Below are 19,950 nucleotides of genomic sequence, written 5' to 3' on the forward strand. Positions count from 1 at the left end.
TTTTAAGAATGCACTTCTTCTATGAGTTGGTTTAATAGAATATTAAATTTTGATCAAGGTCGAAGATGCAACTTTTACTGGCTTAAGTGGCATGGTGTCAAGGTTTAGGAGTCTACTCAGATAAAATGCTTGAACATTTTTCACTGGTCGCTTTAGAAGTTCTCCTATTCAAAGGTTTATATGAATTCAAGAAAAGGGTTCAGAGAAACTAGTGGGTCATGAATGCGCACACGCCGCCCTGAATGCCCATGCTTCTCTCGGAACTGAATCCGGCTGTGCAGCACCGGCTCTCGGACCATGCTGCGGTCTCAGCTTCTGGTTCAGACTCCTGAATTTCTTGGGGACTTTCAGCTTAAAAGCTGATGCCACAATTTAGACCTTAGCTAAAAACATATATATTTTTAGCATGTCGATTTCGGATTTTTTTTTACATGAATATACTTTCTTATAAAGTTATTAACATTTAATTACTTATTCAGTAATATGCATGCTAGAAGCCCTAGAAATTATTATAGTTTGCAGACTTATTGAAAGAGTGGGCTTTTTCAGGAAGAGATGCAAGACAGGGAGGGACGATTCTGTCACTAGTGTTAAATTGAATGAACCTGACATTTTTTTTTACAAATTCTGAAATTCTAATCTAATTCTAATCTAATACATACTAACACAATTAAATTGCAGCTAAGATGCTAAAGCATATAAAGAAGGTCCCTTCTGGATGATCTTTTCAATGTAAATTTTTTAAAAATAGTGAGATGTGCAAACATCAACACATTAGTTCTGATTACTTAATATAGGAGTGTTATGGTTTTTTCCTTCTTATGGCTGTTACTTATCAATAGTTTTGTGGTTTATTTTAGAAATGTGTTTTATTATGTTTTTTATATTTTGGTTTAATAATAGTTTCAATGCTTTTCTCATATTGCGTGTTTTCACAACCTAATAAATGGATTTGTGCAGTCATGTGCAACAAAGAGACTCTTCAGACATGGGTTTTGATACTTCTTATATTTTGCTTTCTGAATGTTGTCTGTATAGAAAGTCTTATATTTATGAAAACTGGCAAAAAATAAAGACTAATGTAATAGAACTTTTTTTTAAAACTTCTCTTTCGAGTTATGGGTGTGTTTTTTCCCATGAGCAAACTTCTATTTCAGTTCTGTGTTTCTGCCATTCAAATTCCTTAGTAGTGTGCTCTGTAGGAAAGCCTGGTATTTCCTAGTCAATGGCAAAACAAACAAGAAAACTTGCTGATTCCATTTACAAATAACCTGATAGTAAGATGCCAATATATTCTATTTGTTTTTCCAGTGCCAATAATTCCCAGTTACCTTTACAGCATCAAACATGAGAAAAATGCCACAGAAATCCAGACTACTAAGCCCAAAGTAGTTTCAACAACGACGGACAATTTTCAGAGCATCTTCTCCTACTACGACAACGCAACGATGGTTACTGGAAACGAATCTGATAAGACCCGACCCAGAGAGTTGCATCATACTCAGACAGAACAAATGATAGTAAATGTGACTCCTTCCCCATCTGACTGCCCTAAGGAAGATAAGGACCTGCTGAATGAAAATGTTCAAGTCGGTCTCTTGTTTGCTTCTAAAGCAACAGTGCAGCTAATCACTAACCCCTTCATAGGGCCACTGACAAACAGGTATGTTCTCTCTGCTACGTTACTCAGTTAGGATTTTATATTGATGTTTTAGTCCAGGATACTATTTCAAAGAAAGCATTTTTAATTCTATTGTAGCCCTGCCTTACTGGCCTCCTCGGTCTATCTGGAGGAATATTTTAGTGAAATAATTTGGTGAACACTTCTAAACACCTACATCCTTTCCAAAATAAGTTGGTGAGCTGCACGAGCCAACTGATATGTTCAGTATCATACACTTTTCCTCCAGATTTATATAGAAACTCTTGCTGAAATGGTGTTGAAACATCTTCAATACAGTTATATGGGGCCAAAAGACACTACAACATAGCATTTCTGAAGCACTGTGAATTGATGATGTATCTGTTACACCTACATTAGGCAAACGTGATATTGAAACTGTAAGCAGGGTTTAGATCCCTCCTTCGCTGTCACAGAGATGCGCGGCTCTTGGTGCGATTTGGTATTCAGTGATTTGGAGTCATCTCAGGTAAGAATCAGTGGGAAATTTGTGTGGACTTTAGTGAAAAAAAAACAAGTGTCAAACTTTGCTGATGCCATGTTCATCACCGAGTTCAGTGATCACAGATTTCTGTGAGTACATTGGTCTGGGCCAGCCTTCAAATTCTCCTCTCCAAATTCTTGCATATATGTGATGTCTTGAACAAAATAGTTTTAAATGGGCTTTATAGAAAATCTGTTGGAGCCAGGATTAAGGGTATAAGCACCAATATCGATGACTTACACCCCCCCCCCCCCAAAACCCGAGCACTAATGATGTTTACATGGAGATTTAAAAATATAATCTAATTTTTTTATGTTAATACTTTGATTTTATTGTTAGTGTTTGGTGTAACTGTTCCCTACAGAAGCAGCTGCAGTCCTCCTAAACAGAATGAGATCAATCTCTGCAGGCAATAAACTCCAAATTGTATTTAGTCAGGTTGCTAATTTTCAAGTTTCTTATTTAAGCTGTTTTTATAAAGAAGAATTTTTCCTTTCAGAAAATAACATGCGGCAGAAATTTGTCCTTGTAAGACACTTTTGTTTAAGCAGTCAATGCCTATCATATGTGACAATACCCAAAACAACCAACACACGTTAATGCAAGATATTTCATATTTTGAAGCCAAAACTACCTTTCTTAGGTTTTACAGTTTGTATATATATATATATATATATATGTCTAAGTGTTTAATTTCAGTCTGATAGAAGAGTATCCAGCTGAGGGCTGAGGTGGTCTGAGTCACAGTGATATGAATTCAAAACCTGTATTCAGTCTGTGGAACTGATCTAAACACAAAAGCTTTAAATGAGACAGACAGACAGCTGCATTTCTCTCTCATTTCACCTTATCTCCCACTGCATATCACCTACGCGGATATAAATAAGCCATTGTGGAATTACTTTTCCACAAATACTGCTGCATGTTGCGGATTTTCTGTGTTGGTTTGTGAGGATATGAGAACTCATCCGCAGGCAAAGTAACATCACATCATATAATATTTTTGTAATAGCTCTTTAGGTATTCTTCTAGATTTTCCTAAAATGTCTAAACTGCCCTACTGATATTTACTTTCCCCTGTCAGCATGAGCATTTCCACAACCAGCCAGACAAGGGGAAAGGCAATAATACGCTCCACATTGTCGACGGTTTTTCAGTAGCGTGGTTACGTCATACCGTAGATGCGATCTCCGCTCTTTCTTTGGCTGACGCCTGCCTGAGCGCGAGGGCGCGTGTCCCTGCCGACGCCTCCCCGTGCCCCTGCGCACCTCAGGACCGGAGCCCGGTGCCGTCTGTGCCAAGGCTCAGAAGGGTAACACCTCTCCCCGGGAGCCGGCCGCTGGGACACGCGCGATACATCCTCAGGTTTGGCGCTGGGGCATCGCCCTCCGCTGTTAGGAGCAGGGTTGGCAACGCACCAGCGTGGACATCAGTGCTGTGAGCTGAGATTTCCTCCCGGAAATGTCCTGCAGGTTTTTGCACGGGGCTGAATCTGTGACTGCAATCACAGGGGCAGCTTTGCAAGCTCAGATGCCCGACAAGCGCGAGAAGAAAAATCAGGGAGCGCATCATCCCGGTGTCCTGTGCGACAAACCCTTCCCACAAGGCAGAAGCGAGTGCTTAGCGGCAAAGTGGCCCTAAATTAGATTTAAAGATTACTGGTTTTCTTTCATGCATTATTTGTGTCTTGGTACCAGTATCTGTCTATCTTCTGAGAAATGTTTAGTGGGAAATATCAGTTAGCACATTTATCAATTAACTGTGGAAGCCATCGGCAAAAAACCCCTAAACTGACATTTCCTAATAACAGTGTGTATGATCAGTTAAAAAGCAGTGTGAAAATTGTGATTATTATAAAGGAAACAGAAAATATATGTGTTATCATTATAAAGACTCTTCCTTACCACTGATAAGCTGTTTAGTGATAATTATTTTTGCCATTACTACTTCTGAAAATATCACGGTTGAAGGAGAATGGGTTGCCTAGTTCAAGCTTAGTGTGCACAGTTTGTTAAGATGCCCATTTTCAAATAGGTAGCACACCATGTTCATGGTTTTTATTTTTTAATCAAATATAGTTGGAGTGGTTGTCATGTCGCCTCTACTGGAGGCGTAGATTTTTTAAAAATAAATTTCAAAGTTGGTTTAATACAAGAAGTAAATTCTGCTAAAAGTATTTCTTACTTAAAACACAGCTCTTTCCACGGAATACCAGACAAAACAAACATCTGGTTTCGTGAACTGGTTTGCAATGCACACAATTTACCTTTGGTCTAACAAAGCCCTAGCAAAGGAAATGCTACGTGGTGGCTTTGCAATAGGACGTGACCACACACTTCCCACCGTGGCACTGCTTCAGGGCCGAGCTGATTGATAAGATTTTGTGGCTCCGATGCACATTATGTTTTCCCTTGTAGCGAAATGGGTAAGAAACTATACAAATAGCACAGCATTTGATACAGGGCACTTTGTGAGGAGGGTGCCCTGGCAAAGGGAGATTGAAGGCTCTGCCTAATCCTTTCCAGTGAAGAAAGTGGGCAAAAGGCTGCTGTGCCTTCTATAGACAACTGATTTGCTCCATTATAGGTTTCAATCTCTTACTGAGCTCTATGAACGAGGCTGCGAGCCCAGCTGTGCTAACCCCACAATCCACTAGAGCTACTGAATGTCCCAGCTCTTTCCCTCCCTTTATTTACCAGTCTGAAAAAATATATAGTTGTAACCTTGTACTTATCCATATCGGCCTCAAAAATCATTAAAAAATTACCAGATACTTTTATCATCATTTTTACACCACTCTGGCTACAGCTTTGAACAAACAAGGTTGAAATCAGTGGATTTGCAGCACTGTAATGGATGGATAATTAGGCTCTAATCACCCACAGCTGCTAACCTGGTCAGTGTAACCTTTATTTTACTGCTGCACAGGACCCATCGCTTGGTTGTCTTATTGTAGGGTAACCTTATTAACGGATATAATCCACTTCCAAACAGTCCTGCAATCTGGGGCCAACATGGGACTGAAACGGAGGAATTTAGGCGTTCTTCAGTGGCAGCCTTTCCTCTCCCACCTTCAACTAATGATGCTGCCTTTTTCAGAGGTCAGAAATACGTGTAGGAAGCACTTTTAACTGCAGGTAGCTTTGGTGAAGCATGCTGGACTCTGCTGCAGACTCTCTTGGAGGGTTTTGAAAGGAGTGCCCAAGAAAATTACATGCTTAAGTGTGGTAACGAGAAAAAAGAAGAGAGAAGGCAGGCTGTAATATTCTTCTGTGTTGCACACGTGCAGAGGAACAAAATGTAGAGATAACTGTGATGGAGCGTGTCATGTCACGGCCAAGAAGTAGAAACTGCATATTCACAGGTTTCACAGGGGAAGAACATGAATGGCCCAGGACCAAGGGACAGAATCACTGAATAATTGGCTGTTACAGGTAGTGCTTCTCCTTTTTGTGGTTATGTTATAAGGTGTAATTGGTCAGCAAAATCTCCCAGTCTGTTCTCTCTAAGATCTTTTGGACAGATCAGGAAATGCAGCTGCAGATCAGACATTTGTGGTAGCACAACTGCCAACTAATTAGTGCTGCTATTTCAGGAGGAAGTAGGGTTTGCTAAGATTACGCAGGAAAGGACAATCTGCATATCTAACGAAATGTCAGCTGGATGTGGGTAAGATTGTCCCTGAGCAAGAGCAACCACGACTTCCAGAGGTTCAGAGCAGTCTCATGCAGGGGTGGTGCACCAGAATTGTGCATCTCCAAATTGTGGGTGAAGCTCCAGGCAATTTTTAGCTTTTCAGAGGATTGTAATGACTTGTTTAATTCAGCACAAATGCATGTCCTGTGCTGACCTGTATACCTTTGCATCATCTTATATGATGATCCCTGGCAATGCAGACTTCGGCTGAAAGGACTAGCTGTGCCCACCTAGTCTTGTTCTAAAATAATTAATTTCTGTGTGGAGGAAGAAGTATGTGTTAGACCTCGGTATGTGCAATAAAGCATCATGGTCTGCTGGGTAGCAAGAGTAGAACTGAGTTCTGCTCCAGTTCTGCCCTCATCACCCACGGCCATGTATTGCTTCACGCCTTGCTATGAGTCTGTCTGTCCGAGATAATGGAGGAATAATATCTGTGGCTGCAAAATTAAGACCAATGCTTGAACAGTATTTCACTGAGCATTAAAAGTGGCTTCCAATACTTGTTTTCTACAGCTTTCAACCACCAGAAACTTTCCAAGTGTAGGAAGCTGACTGGGAGAAGTGAAACCTGTCTTAACTTGGTAGAGGTTAATCCTTCAGTTAAGGTTAGGGAAGTAGTATGATAGCCCTTCTCTTTCTTTAACTCATTAATGTTTATGGGAGATCTCACAGCTCATGTGTCTGATCTAGTGATGGAAACATGAATGTGGGAGACACTTTGGATGGCACTTGTCTTCATGCAAATAGCTGAATTTTAATTCAGTATACTTGTAGCAGAAGCAAATTGCTGTCTCATGGCCCCTGTGTCACGTCTAAGAATTGCTTATTTATGTACTGAAATCAGTCTTCTCCCCCACAATGTCCATCCTAGATACCTCTGGGATGGCCTTGACAGACACAACCCTACTTTGCAATGGGAGAAGGTATAAGGACATTCAACTCTTGCTTTCATACCACAGAGAAAGGTGATATCGCTCACCAACAGCAGTAGCCATACCTGAAGAGGGCTTTTTTAATCTGTACTTCTATCAGTGCTTTCTTTAATTGAAAAATTCAAAATCAAAGCAATTATGGAAAAACTGTCTGTGGCCTGTTCTACCTGAGCCCATTGGGAAGGGAAGTGTGCACTTCAGCTCTGAGGCAGGCGAGAAGTTGGTAACAGGAGAGGATAATTTTTTATTTCCTTGTGTACATAGAAACGTCAGTGGAGATTAGCATCCTGTTGTGTAATACCTACTATGCACACAGTAAGAGAAGACACAGGCTTAGGAAAATCATGCACTTTAAATAAAGCAGACAAAAAAAGGTAGTATTATTCTCTTACAGGCCAGGTATCACGAGCTGAGAGATTAAAATGATTATCATAAGACCACAGAGGAAGTCTGTGATAGTGCCAGGGATTTAATTTGCTTTAGAGATACCAGTCCAGTTAAGTACCACATGAGTAACTAGTCTCTGCTGGATATTTGTAACACCCACTTACAAATTTCAACTAGAAGAATCTGTGCACTATGTTTCTGTCATAATTTTAATATAATGATTATATTTAAGGCAAAACTGTTCTTCATTAGAGATTTCTGTGGCGTGTACAAACGTGCATGCTAGATTTCCTTCATTCATATTACTCAAAAAAATTTTACGATGAGACATATAATGAACATTGAGCCCTGCACTTCAGAAAGTTTTCCATTATCCATGGTACTTAGTTGTATAGAAAATATTAACAAAAAACCAAAGCTCAGATTAATTTGGTTGGTTTACTCATGTCAGGACTGCTATCATTAAAAATGAAAAGGAATTACCGACTCTTCCATTCTTTGATTGATCTACTTACTTAAGCCAATACTGCCAATATAAATGCCCAATACTGTCAAACTGGGCATTGGAAGTTGAAGTCCATCAGTACTCCTTTAAAAAACATTGTCCATTATTGAAGAATTTGGCCATTAAATAATACGAAGTAAATAAAATTAAAATTAAATAATACAAACTAAATAAATTGATGAAGAATTTGGCCATTAAATAATACAAATACATTTAAGATGCAGAACCTTACAAAAAAAGGAGTCATGAATAAAGTGTGCTGGATAGAATATACAGACTGTCTTCAGAGCTACCTGGGTAGTGTTTTTGATTCTAGGGTAGATTTTTAACAGCGTGACAAGTAGCATATTGTGAATTTTTTTATTGACATTTCATTTTTAGCTGCCGAGAATATGTGGTTGTTTTCCAGACAGCAAATCCTTTATTTCCTGGAAACCTGAAAACTGTTTAGAGTCCTGGTGAAGAAGCGGGCTGACAAAGAAAGCTTTGATCAGCTCCATTTTTACTCCTAAACCCATGGAAAGCAACAATATTATTCTCAGACCCTTTGGGACTCTTACAGCGCTCTGGGCTGAGGCAGAACTCCCAACAAAGCTGATGACAAATTTTCCCAGTAAAAAAGCCATTGGTTTGACCGTGTTTCATTATAGTCGTTGTCTCACGAGGATGGAAACAGATGAGCGTTGAAACACTACTGGGATATTTCAAAGCTCAGCATGCTCAGACAAATCTCCCCTTCTCATATTCTTGGCAACCCCATGGAGGCCCAGAGGGGCTTTATTGGGAACAATCATGGTGGAACAAGAACAGGGCAATCAGATTCTAATGAGAGAAGGATTCTTCCAGGGATTTCAGATACAAAGCCTGCTATGCCAGATGGAAAGGCATTTGTAACACAGACAAATTGATCATGTAGTCCACAATAAATAGTTCAAAGCCTACTAAGGAACTGCAGGTTGGGCTTTTGCGGTGTGTGCTCTCATGTGAGTAAGTCTAACTCAAAATGCCAGTGAGACAATCCCAGAAATGTGAATGTTCATTTTGTTTTCCAGAATAGGCTACCAGATTCCACTGTTTGCTGGCTTCTGCATCATGTTTGTGTCAACAATCAGTAAGTGTCCACATCTTATTTGGTCTGGCCCAGATGCAACTTTTAAATAAATGATCTATAATAATTATCACTAGGAATTCTTCTCGTTGATGTAGAGAGACTGATTTCCAGGGAAAATTTAAGGGTGGCTGCTCTGTGTGAGTGGTGGTGCTGATGAGATTTGACAAGTACATTCTTATGAACGTGCTTAAGGAATTCACCACCTTTCATCCCACCTCAGCAGGTGTCTTCCTTAGCTGAATCTTTCTCAGGTTCTTCTAATCTGAAGCCGGGCTTCAGATTAAACTTCAGACAGTTTTAAACAGGTAGCCATGGGAGGGCTATCAGCTATGAGAGGGCTATTTTGCAGGGTCCTTGACAACTAGCTGTCATGGGGGCTTATCAGACAGATCATGAGGCTGCAGTGAGGCTCATGAGCAGAATATGAGACAACAGCATCATAGTGTTGTTAAACATTGCTGTGGGATGTACAAACAGGAGCATAGCCTGCAAGTCAGCTGAGATAATTTGTCTGCTCTAATGGCATTGATAAGGCTTCAGCTGCTGCTTTATGTTTGGTTTTGGCACAGCACTTAAAGCTGTGGCCCAAATGGAGAGAGTACAGAGGAGAACATCAAGGATCACTAGGAGCCTGTGAGGAACAGTGAAAGAATGGGGTTTGCTTCAGAAGGCAGATGTAAGACGTATCAGAGTCTATGACAAAATGGAAGGGAACAAAGTTTTCCACATCCACGGTACATAGGAGAAGGAATAACAAGCTTAAAACTGTATCATCAAGGGGACTGAAGTTCTGGAGAAGATTACCTGGTCTTAGAGTTGTTGATAACTCTGCATTTTAGGAACGTGTTAGCCAAATTTTGGTTGGGATGGAGGTAAGTGTAGTGAGCCTAATTCATGGCAGAGAGGAGTACTGTTGATCTGCTGACATCCTTCCTTTCTTTCTTTTTCTTGAATTTTCTCTGTCCGTGTGGGTAGGATCTGGTGAAAAGCCCAAGAGGCACAATGCCACAGGGCGGGCGGGAGAAGTGTGTGTGGATCTTGTGTTTAGTTGGTGCCTAACAGCTTCCCCCAGCTATAACCTGTCTGGCAGAATTCCTTAGGTGGCCAACAGACAGGAGCTGAAAAAAGTTTTTAAAAACTCACTGCAGATTTAATGACACTGACCATGACACAGGCTCTACAAGCAAAGATGTGCTTAGGTTTCTGGGACACTCCTACTTCCCAGCACTGTGGATGGGGAATATAGCCGGACTGACAAGCGCAGCATCCAGGGGCTCTGTCCCAAAAGGCAGATGGGGGCTGAGAGTGGGGCCTGGGGTTAAATCTCTCCAGGAGAGATAGAGAGGCACCTTCTAGTGCCATTTCTCGGGCGCACTGCTGTTGGGAGCATCAGGAACTTGCTGCAGCCCTCGGGCGGGTGGAGCTGCCTCCCCTGCACCTTCAGCCAGCTCTGCTGCGCGGCACCGAGCGCGGAGCTGGCAACACCGGGCTAGAGCCTCTCTCCACCCATTTACGTATCGGAGGAAACCTCGGCGCGTGTCTGTTAAATCCTGCTTTCCCTGAATGCCTGGAGCTTCAGGCTGGGCAGCCTTAAATGAAGCAGCATGGAGAGGCAAGAAAAAGAAAGGTCTTACCACTCCCTCTGTGTGCAGCTGAATCAGAGCAGGGTGTAATCAAATTCTAAGTAATTAGTTAAAACTGCTTGAGCGCTTGCATCCTGTGTTACCAGAAGGCTTAGACACCTGAGAGCAATTCAACACTGACACATCTAAATGCAATAAGAGAAAATAATGCAGTTAGCATTGAAAGTGGCACAAGTCACTGTAAACGCTTGACTAAATTGCATGAAGTTTTTGTGATAGTTTTAAGAAATCTAACTTTTTAACCTAGTTAGAGTTAACCTAATTTTAAAAAATTGCCTCTGCTTTTTCTGTAGTGTTTGCCTTTTCTGGAAGCTACACGTTACTGTTTATTGCCAGATCCCTCCAAGGAGTGGGTTCCTCTTGTTCTTCAGTGGCAGGTAAGAGAAGAGATGATAGAGTAAAATACAGATTACTGATTCTATCATTTTTAGTAACTTTCTGAATTGCATTTTGTCTGCAGTTTCAATAATTAATACAAAAATATTCAATTAAATCAGTTCCATGGTCTTTTTGTTGCTTTCTTATAAAGAAGCTCGAAAGCAAATGTCTTTTCAGACTTCCTTGATATTTGAGTTGCAGTAAGGTAGAGCACTAAATGAACTGCGTTCTCCCCGGGATTTCTGCATGTGCGTTTTCAACATTTTAAATTCATTTTTAGCCGTTTTAAAGGTCATCAGGAACTTATGTTGGTACTTATTATAGTAGGGGTAGCAGCTCTGTCTGTTACTGAAATTTCTGTTATAAAATGTTGTTTTCAAGGACTTACCATGCTGTCTGACAGTTTGGACTCGCGTTATCTGTACCAGATTTCCAATGCAAGGTTCTAAGTTTTAAATGAGTAAGTGAAATGGAGTATGGGTTTTCAGCCCGAATTTCTGAACCATTTCTGAGAACGAGACTGGAGAAAATATGATTTGTTAATGTTAGAACATTTCATAATCTTTCCTTTGAAAAATTTCCCATGACAGCAGTAGGAATATAAATGGGGCTTGGGAGAGGAGGTGAAGAGAGTTTTTTGTCAAGAATATGTCTTTTGCCCTCAGGAAAATTCCCCCTTCCAAGCTGGACTGGTCTATAAGCAGGGCTCACATGCACTCCATAGAAACTTAGCAAGAATTTGGCAGCTGGGTTCCTCCTAGGTTCCTTTTGCAGGGATTTTTCTCCAGCCCACATCTGGGCAGCACTGCTTGGGGCAGCTGGGGAGATGCAACGCCCCAGGCTGAGCGTTTGAGCGGGGAGCAAGGCACACCTTATGCTTAAGATGAGTTTGAAGCTGCACAACAAGCACTAGTTAAGCAGAGAGATTTAAGCCTGGATGAGTAGTGGGGAGAGTGGGGATGTGGCTAAGGGAGCAGGCAGGGGCTGGGATGAGGAGCCAGGGATGGGGAAGGCAAAGACAAGCAGGAGGGGCAGAGACAAGAAAATCCATCTTTTGTGTTTGTACCAGTGAAGGTTACACGTCAAGCTTTCCAAAGGGAAGACATGCCAGAACCAAAATTATTGTTCAGCTTTAACTCAGTCCCTGTGCAAGTGTGCACCTTCAGATACGGCTCTTAGACGAGTACGTGACTTCTCTTTTTTTCACAGACAACCTACAAAGCAGAGCCGAAAAGGCCAAGAGACCGTCTAGTCCACCCCCTTCCTGAAGGCAGGATCAGCTTTGTATCTGCCATTCCTCATGCATACTTGACAGGCGTGTTCTCAGAAGCCTCTAGAAATGCCCTCAGCATCTAGCTCTGTGCTTAAGTACCTTTACTGTCAGGAATTTTCTTCTGATATCTCATCTAAATCCTCCTTACTGTCATGTAAACATATTTCTGCTTCCCATACTTGAGAGAACACAAAGAACGGTTTCTGTTCTTTATCCTTGTGGCTCTTTTCCATATTGCAAGGCTGTTATCACATCTCACATCATTTTTCTCCTCTCTGGTTTTAAATTGAAAGTCCTGCAGTTGTCCCTTACAGATATTTTTCTAAGCCTTTGCTCACCCTCATTGCTCTTCTTTGGATAGTCTCCGGTCACCCCCACATTTCACCCTGTGCTGCACCAAAACCAGACCCGGCACTCGGAGAAACTCTGACTCTTAGACGGGCCAAGGGCAGAGTCACTTCACGTATCTCACAGGCAAAGGAAGTTTTCTGTAGTGTTGCTGCCAATCAGTCATTTACCAGCCCCCCCACGTTTGTGCATGTAATCATTCCTACCGAAGAGTAAAACCTTGTGTTACCGTCTTTGTATTGCCTCCTATTTTTTTCCAGAATATTTCTCCAAGTCTCACAAATGCATTGTGAATTCTGATAGAACTTTCTAACTTGCTCTTCAACTGTTCATGCAAACAATTTGATGTCATCCACAATTTTCTAAGCATGTTCATCTGCACAGGACCTCTGCTCTTTTGGTGCACATGATGGATGGTATTCACTTAATGATCATTCATACAATATTTTGTTTTCTTTTTCTGGCTTGCTGTATAGCCGTGGACCCTATTTATTGAGCCCTACTTAAACCTTGATTTGAAAACAGCATTATTAATTCCTATGAGGACTCTTCTGCAGCATTTTCCTCTACAGCATCTGAATGCTTCACATAAAATACAAATAAATTGGGCTTCATGTTTCCCTTTGTGGAATGAAGGCTCATCATCAAATGCAGAAGTGAGGCATGTGAAGATAATGGTCAAAAGACTCCTTTAATGTTGGATGTTGAACTTGAAATGCTCATTTTCAAGGTAATCAGCTCTGAAAAATACCTCATGCCCAGAGCACAGCTAGCACTGACCACAGTTACGGCTGGGAGTGGTCACCAGACTTTGGTGTCAAGGGCCCGGAGTATAAATAACAGATAGTGAATACTTGCCGAAAGCTTTTTTTCACCTAGTTGAAAAGCATCGTCTAAAAGCTGTGTGAAAAAGACAGGGACAAAGAGTCTAATAAATGAGGGCATTATTGAATTACCTGAGCAATCCTGTATAACAGAACATAGTCTTAGAGACCATTTACATTTGCCAAACCTTTTGGCTTCAAGGTGACTTCCATGTGGAGGGGAGAGAGAGAGAGAGAGATATAGATTTTTTTTTTTTTTTTTTTTTTTTAGAGAGAGCGCGCGATACCTGCTCTCATGTTTGTATAATGTTTAGTAGCACTGGCAAATGATGACCATAAATTATAGTATACAGCTGCCTAATTTTGTGTTGTGCTATTTATTTATTTATTTTATTTTAGGGATGGGTATGCTGGCCAGTGTATATACGGATGATGAAGAGAGAGGCAACGCAATGGGAATTGCACTAGGAGGCCTTGCTATGGGAGTATTAGGTCAGTGAGATGGAGGCTCTGACGGCAAGAGAAACCACCCCTTCACAAGCATATGCTTTGAGGATCTATGAAAGCAGCAGGAGTCTCATCGAGCGCAATGCTACCGTGCCATCTCCAGTTTAGATTCATGGTGCATGTTAGGAATCGTTTTTCCCACAGAAGCACGTTTCTTATGCAGATACATAGATCAGGCAAAAACCCCTGAGATGTTTGGGTTTCGTTTACATGGAAGAGTATTTTTGGAGAGTGAAGAATATGGTTATTGTCATGATCAATAAGCTTTGTGTTTTAGTTTGTTTGTTGTAGGGGTTTTTTTGGTTTTGGTGTTTTTTTTTTTTAAATTGAGCTTTTTGGTCACTGAGTGCCAATATCAGGATGCCAAAACGCTTGCAGGGGATGTTTGTTCAGAGTCAGAGATGTGACTTCACAACTGTGTCCTTTCTTTCTCCCTGGCAGTGGGCCCACCTTTTGGGAGCGTCATGTATGAGTTTGTAGGGAAGAGTTCTCCTTTCCTGGTGCTGGCAGCACTAGCTCTGTTCGATGGAGGTCAGTAAACACGAAGAGTCGATATTGCCATGTAGCACAGCCCTTTCATGTTACTACCATCTAACCCCCTTCTCGAAGAAATGTTACAGTATTGATTTCTTTTCACAGCTGTTCAATTATTTGTTCTGCAGCCATCCAGAGCACAAGCAGAAGTAAGTATTAAGGTAAAACACTCTAGACAGTGGATGACGCTTTGCCTTTCCTAATCCCAAGCTTTTGTTTCATAGAGTCAGAAGGGGACACCGTTACTGACACTTTTGAAGGACCCGTACATCATTATTGCAGCAGGTACCACTTTTTTTTTTTTTTTGTCCTTTAAACCAACCGTTGGTGTTATACCTGGCATCCGGCAATGCCTCAGGCTGAGCTGGTTTAACAATATTGTCATTTGTTGGTTTCATTTACATAAAGCTGAAAGAATCTGTTTTACCATACAGGATCAATATACCAGTAGAAACATAATAGGCAGAGAGTTTGAAATGTGTCTTTCCAGCTGAGGGGACACTAATGACTTGCCGTTGCTTGCTACGGCAATGAGTTGTGGCCATGAAACTTTCTATGAGGCAAGTGAGGAGGGCCAAGATTTCGGAAGGAGGGATTGGCAGCACATGGCAGGCAGGTGTAGGGAGTAACACTGAACTTTGTTTCAGTTTGAAGAGGGAGTGAGTTTGGTCTCTAGAGTGTGGATTATATTTCAGAAAAGGTCTGGGTCAAACGGTGAATGACATTTGGTATTACATGCATCGTTTGTCTGAGTTTTTCTGTCTCAAGGGAAGTTTGCCTTTTCGCATTGCATTTTGTTGAATGCTTATTCTGAAGTCCGTAATTAAGCCTGGCCCTTTTTAATGTTCATAAAATATCTGAAAAGAGATCATAACTTTTACAGTTTTGTTCCTTAATCCTAACCTGCTTGTCCAAGAAAAGTATTCTTCCAGGTGTCTTGGGGGTTTGTTCTTGGTGGTCTTAGGGAATGACCATTACCCTAACTCTTTGACTAGGCAAAGCTGTGACTGAAGCTATACAAACATTTCTGCTTGAGAAATTCTTGTAGCATTAAAAGACCTTTTCATAGAATAAAAGTATTTGAGGGAAAAGAGTAGCAAAGACAGTACCTGTCATAAGAGATCAGAACTATCGTTCATCTAATTCAGTATCTTGTCTCTTACAGTGCTTAAAGCAGGTGCTGCAAAGTGAGGTTCATCTAGCATATAAAGTAGGTTTCTGGAGAATAATGTAATCCCTGCCAAGGTCTAATCTGTGACAGAACTTGGTTTAAACCACAATATATGACCAGGGGACTGATTTCAAGGAGTACTTTGCTTGACTAAGACTTAGCTGCTCGTGCCAAACTAGTCTTAGCCAAGGAAGAGAAAAGGTACCAAAAGGTACCAAAGACCATGGGTCCCGCTATTTTGACCATGTCCCATGTCTGCTAAGGGCAGGGATAGACTTTGTTCCCATTTGCTGACACATTTGCATGGCATTCCATTTCTGCAGCTATTGTCTTTGAAGCTGTTTCAGCTGGTGTTTTGGGGCTCTGGTAAGCAGGGCTGCACAAGCGATCTCAGGGCAGCACATTAGTGAAAAGATTCAGGGCTGGGTAGCCTGGAACCAGGACTGTGTGTGTCAGAGAGCACTTACCTTTACTGCCCTGGCTCCTTTTGCCTCTTGCTTCCCTGCAGGTGCCTGCAGGCACTGCCAGTGCCTCCTGTTTCCCCTTCCCATCTTTGGTCCCCAGCAGCTGGACATGACCAGAAGAAGGGAAAGGAAGGATGTCCAGAGGGGTAGAAACAAAGAGCCTCTCTGTTCTGATCCCTCCTGCTCTTGCCAAGTGCTCTGGGTGACCTGTCATGCTCCTACCAGGCATCAGTGCCCAGGATCTGAGGAGGTCCCTGTAGTACCTTGACAGCAGGGTTAGGTACAGCACCCAGGGTCTTTGCCTCCCAGGAAAGACTGCCCAGTGCTTTGACAATACGGATGATGCTGATGTTCTCTAACCTCAGCCTCTACTCCCCTTCCTTTATTTCCCTTGCAGACCAAATTTGTCGGGTTTTTTCAGACATTCAGCTGAATGCTGAATACCAACTATAAATTCAGCCTTTTACCTGGCCTACCAGTGCACATCAGTTCAAATGCAGATTTCTTGATGCACCAAGAATACACTATTTAAATATTAATTGCTTCAGTTGGGAAGTTGTTGCTTTTTACAGTGAAAAGGGCCTTAAAGTTTCATTTGCTCTCCTTTATCCCAAGGAGTTCAGTGTTTTCCTTGCTCTGTTTTCTAAGATGGGAACTTCTGATCCTTATATTAACAGGGAAGGGTGGGTAAGCAGTTGGTTGGAACGGCAGACTTAGCTCCGTGCTCTGACACCTTGAGATAATCAGTCAAGGAATCATGCCACATGTCTCCATATCTAAGACAGGATAATAAGTCTTCTGCTTCACAAAGATGCTGTGAATGTAAATGTCCCACAGTGTGTGTGGTGTTCAGATACAGTGATTAGAGAGGAGAAGGTTAAAAGTCCCCAACCAGTGCAAACCCAGTGGGACATTAGAGGTTTTGAATGGCTTTTAAGCCAGTGAATGACCTCATAAAAAAATTCACTGCATCTCTAGTGGGCTGACTTGTTAACCACAAGTGAAAACCAGAGCCATTTTAGGCATGCTGCAAATGGACTGACAGTTTAAGTGTTTCTTGCACTCTCGATTTAGGTACACTAATTTCAAGGTATAAATTCAAATTCAGTCTCCTGAGTGTGCGTCGTACACTTGAGTCATACTTGTTTGTATTCTTGAAGTACAAACACTTACAAGCACAAGACCAATTTGGCTTGTCTTTATCACAATATTAGTTTTTAAGACAAGGTGTCTTGAACTCAAGCATGGTGTCATAGTGTCCTCCCTGTCTGAAAGCGTGACCTTTTCCCTTCATCACCCATGTTGCCTGAGAGTTGATAAGGTTGACTGTCAGAACAGGCGGGAGGCCAGTGCTCTCGTTCACCTGCTGCGTATCGCAGTCCCTGTGGCCAGTCCTGCTGCCTGGTCGCCTTCGGTGCCAGCAACAGCTGCTGCAGGACGCGCTGCGGCCATTCCTGTTGAACATCCACTCGCCAGTCCAGGTGGGGAGGTCACAAAGATGTGGGCATCAGAGGGACAGGACCAGATGATATGGTAAGCTCACAGGAAAACCTCTGCAGGAGAAAGGAAACATGGGCAAATACGACTCTGCCTCTTGTGTGGATTGCGTCAGAGGTGACGCTTCAAACTCAGTGCCATCAGTACTTGCTGACCCAGGCAAAAGAAACGTTATTGACACTGCTAGTAGGACCTCAGTGAATGAAGTCAGTGTCATTCTTACAGCCAGACCTCACTGAGAGGGATTAAAGAAACTTTAGGTGCCAGCGGGTGACAAAGTTGCATTGACAGGTGAGTTAGTTTAAATTATCAAATCCAAAAACCAGATTTGAGACAGATACCATCATGAGCACATGGGTTCTTATGAAGGTGTGTGACAGCTTTTTGCCGGGTACCTGCTTTTTCACAGCAAAATACCAGTGATGTCTGCGGCGCTCTGCCAAAAGCAGAGTGGGTTCTCGGCTGCGGAGATGGGATCCAGCTGGAAGGTTGCAATTTCACAACGTCTGGCCAATGCAGGTCATTTAAACAGGAAACAATGTAGGATTTATGCCCTTGAGACATGGCCCTCTAAAGAGAGGTCATCTCCATGCAAGACAGAGGGGAAAAAATGTTTTATCTTCTTTTGGGGAAGCTTCGCTAAGGTAGCATGGTCTCTATTGGACTTTGCCCTGAGTTTGCAGAGTACCAGCTCCGGCTCTCACTTTTCTTTTGGGGTATATCCTCAAGATCTGAACTACCTTTGTCACTGGGTACCTGATTACTTTGGTCAGCTCTGGTGATGCTTCCTGACCTAATGAGAAATAGATGCCACACATACACGCATGCATGCCTGTTTCCCATTCCTTTGTGAAGTTTGTTAAGAGTAGAATAAGACCTTTGCTATTTAAACCATCTCTGTCGGAATGGTACTGCTGCCTCTGGCACTGCTTCCTCCACACAAGCCACTTTATGTGTCTTGAAATGTTTTTGCAGCATCAAGGAAGCCACTCAAGCGTGGCTGATGTGGGCTCGGCAGAGGGCAGCCCCGAGGTGTCTAACCGGGGCTCCTCACAGACACTACGCCAGTGGGAGCTTGCACCAGAGTGGAAAGGTTAGCTTTAGATCCAACCTTTTGTCTTTAGGGTAAAGCCGTGCTGAACTGCCGCTCCCTGCACCAGGAAGGGAGGGAGCCAGCTAGCCTGCAAGTTCATTTTAGGAATCCTGGATACACAGTCTAATATATTCTGACAGGTTTGAGCAAAGAGTGACATCAGTGCTCATTTTGTTTTGAACTGTATGATGAGGAACTTGTTCCAGGAGAAATAATGTTCCTCTGACCTCAGACAAATTAAGGTTTTTTTTAAGAAGTAAAATTTGAATGGTAAACGGTTGTAAGAGTCTAGAGTATTTTGCTAAATTTCAGAGATTATAAATATTAGGAAGAAAAGTGGAAACAAAAGTTTGAGGTGGTTGCTTCTAGCAGTGACTTCCAAACTCCCTTGAAAGTAATTTTGTAGGGGATTAGCAGAGGGGACGTGTCCCGTTGCCCTGCATTAGGCTTTGACAGGCTCAGGTGTTTTGAGTAAGTGGGAAAGGCATCTTGAATCCAAAGAAATACCATGGGGTTTAATAATCCCTGCGCTAAAGCTGACGTGCACTACTGAGGGTGGATGAACTTGACACAAACCCACTGGAGTCGGGATCTGCAGACGGTGGTGTTGGGCAGAGCTGTGCCGGCGGGCAAGACTGAATCAGCACTTCCACCGCTTGTTATCCTTTGTGTCTGGGTCACTAAAGGTCCAGAAATTCAAAAGAGATTTGGAAGCATTTGAAATTCATAGGGCTGGGCAAGCTCAGCCAGACCCATGCTTTGCTGCATGGACTTACTGGCTGCTAGCTATAGGATCCCTACACAAAATTGCCTTTTCTAGGGGACAGACATCTCTGTGATTGTCTCTTGGTATTTTTAGGATCGAGACCTCCACATGTCATCACAGTCATTCTTAGGTGATGGAGGCGTAGGGTCAGAGCCTGTGCCCCTTACACAACAGGGCTCCATTTTCGCCCCAGGAGACGAGATAAAGACAAAAAGATTGTAGCTTTAGCTAATCATTTGTACAACAGTCAGACCTCATGAACTTTCTAAATGTCATCAAGCTCACTGCAGACTTTCACATTATGAAAATAGTTTAACCTTTATTGTAGAATTTCTAGGAGAATAGAAATATATAATAAGTTAGTCTTCAGTGATTTTACATTCCATTCTATTTAACGTTAATCAACATCTGATGCAAATTGGACTGTAAAAGGCGCAATGTTTTATGTAAAAGCACCCATTTTTTGCATGGCTTTTTGTTCATAGTCGAAAGAAATAATTACTACTTTTTTTTTTTTTCCCCTCCCTTTCTTTCTCTAAGGATCAATCTGCTTTGCAAACATGGCTATTGCTATGCTTGAACCAGCATTACCCATATGGATGATGGAGACCATGTGTTCAAAAAAATGGCAACTTGGTAAAGTACAGTATATT

At 42.0% G+C, this 19,950-nt stretch overlaps 1 protein-coding gene across 1 annotated transcript in view; it reads left to right on the forward strand.

Annotated features, from left to right (window-relative positions):
- SLC18A2 (solute carrier family 18 member A2) overlaps positions 1–19,950 on the forward strand; it is a gene marked incomplete at its 3' end in the record, with an annotated part of 29,024 nt that overhangs the window by 1,181 nt on the left and 7,893 nt on the right. The window contains exons 2-9 of the mRNA XM_082002338.1: positions 1,312–1,663; positions 8,741–8,799; positions 10,736–10,819; positions 13,665–13,757; positions 14,214–14,303; positions 14,412–14,455; positions 14,531–14,591; positions 19,838–19,933. Coding sequence (XP_081858464.1) covers positions 1,312–1,663; positions 8,741–8,799; positions 10,736–10,819; positions 13,665–13,757; positions 14,214–14,303; positions 14,412–14,455; positions 14,531–14,591; positions 19,838–19,933 — 879 coding nt within the window. The remainder of the gene's footprint in view (positions 1–1,311; positions 1,664–8,740; positions 8,800–10,735; positions 10,820–13,664; positions 13,758–14,213; positions 14,304–14,411; positions 14,456–14,530; positions 14,592–19,837; positions 19,934–19,950) is intronic.

Source organism: Phaethon aethereus, assembly GCF_964289735.1.
Source record: "Phaethon aethereus genome assembly, chromosome: 7".
Classification (NCBI taxonomy): domain Eukaryota; kingdom Metazoa; phylum Chordata; class Aves; order Phaethontiformes; family Phaethontidae; genus Phaethon; species Phaethon aethereus.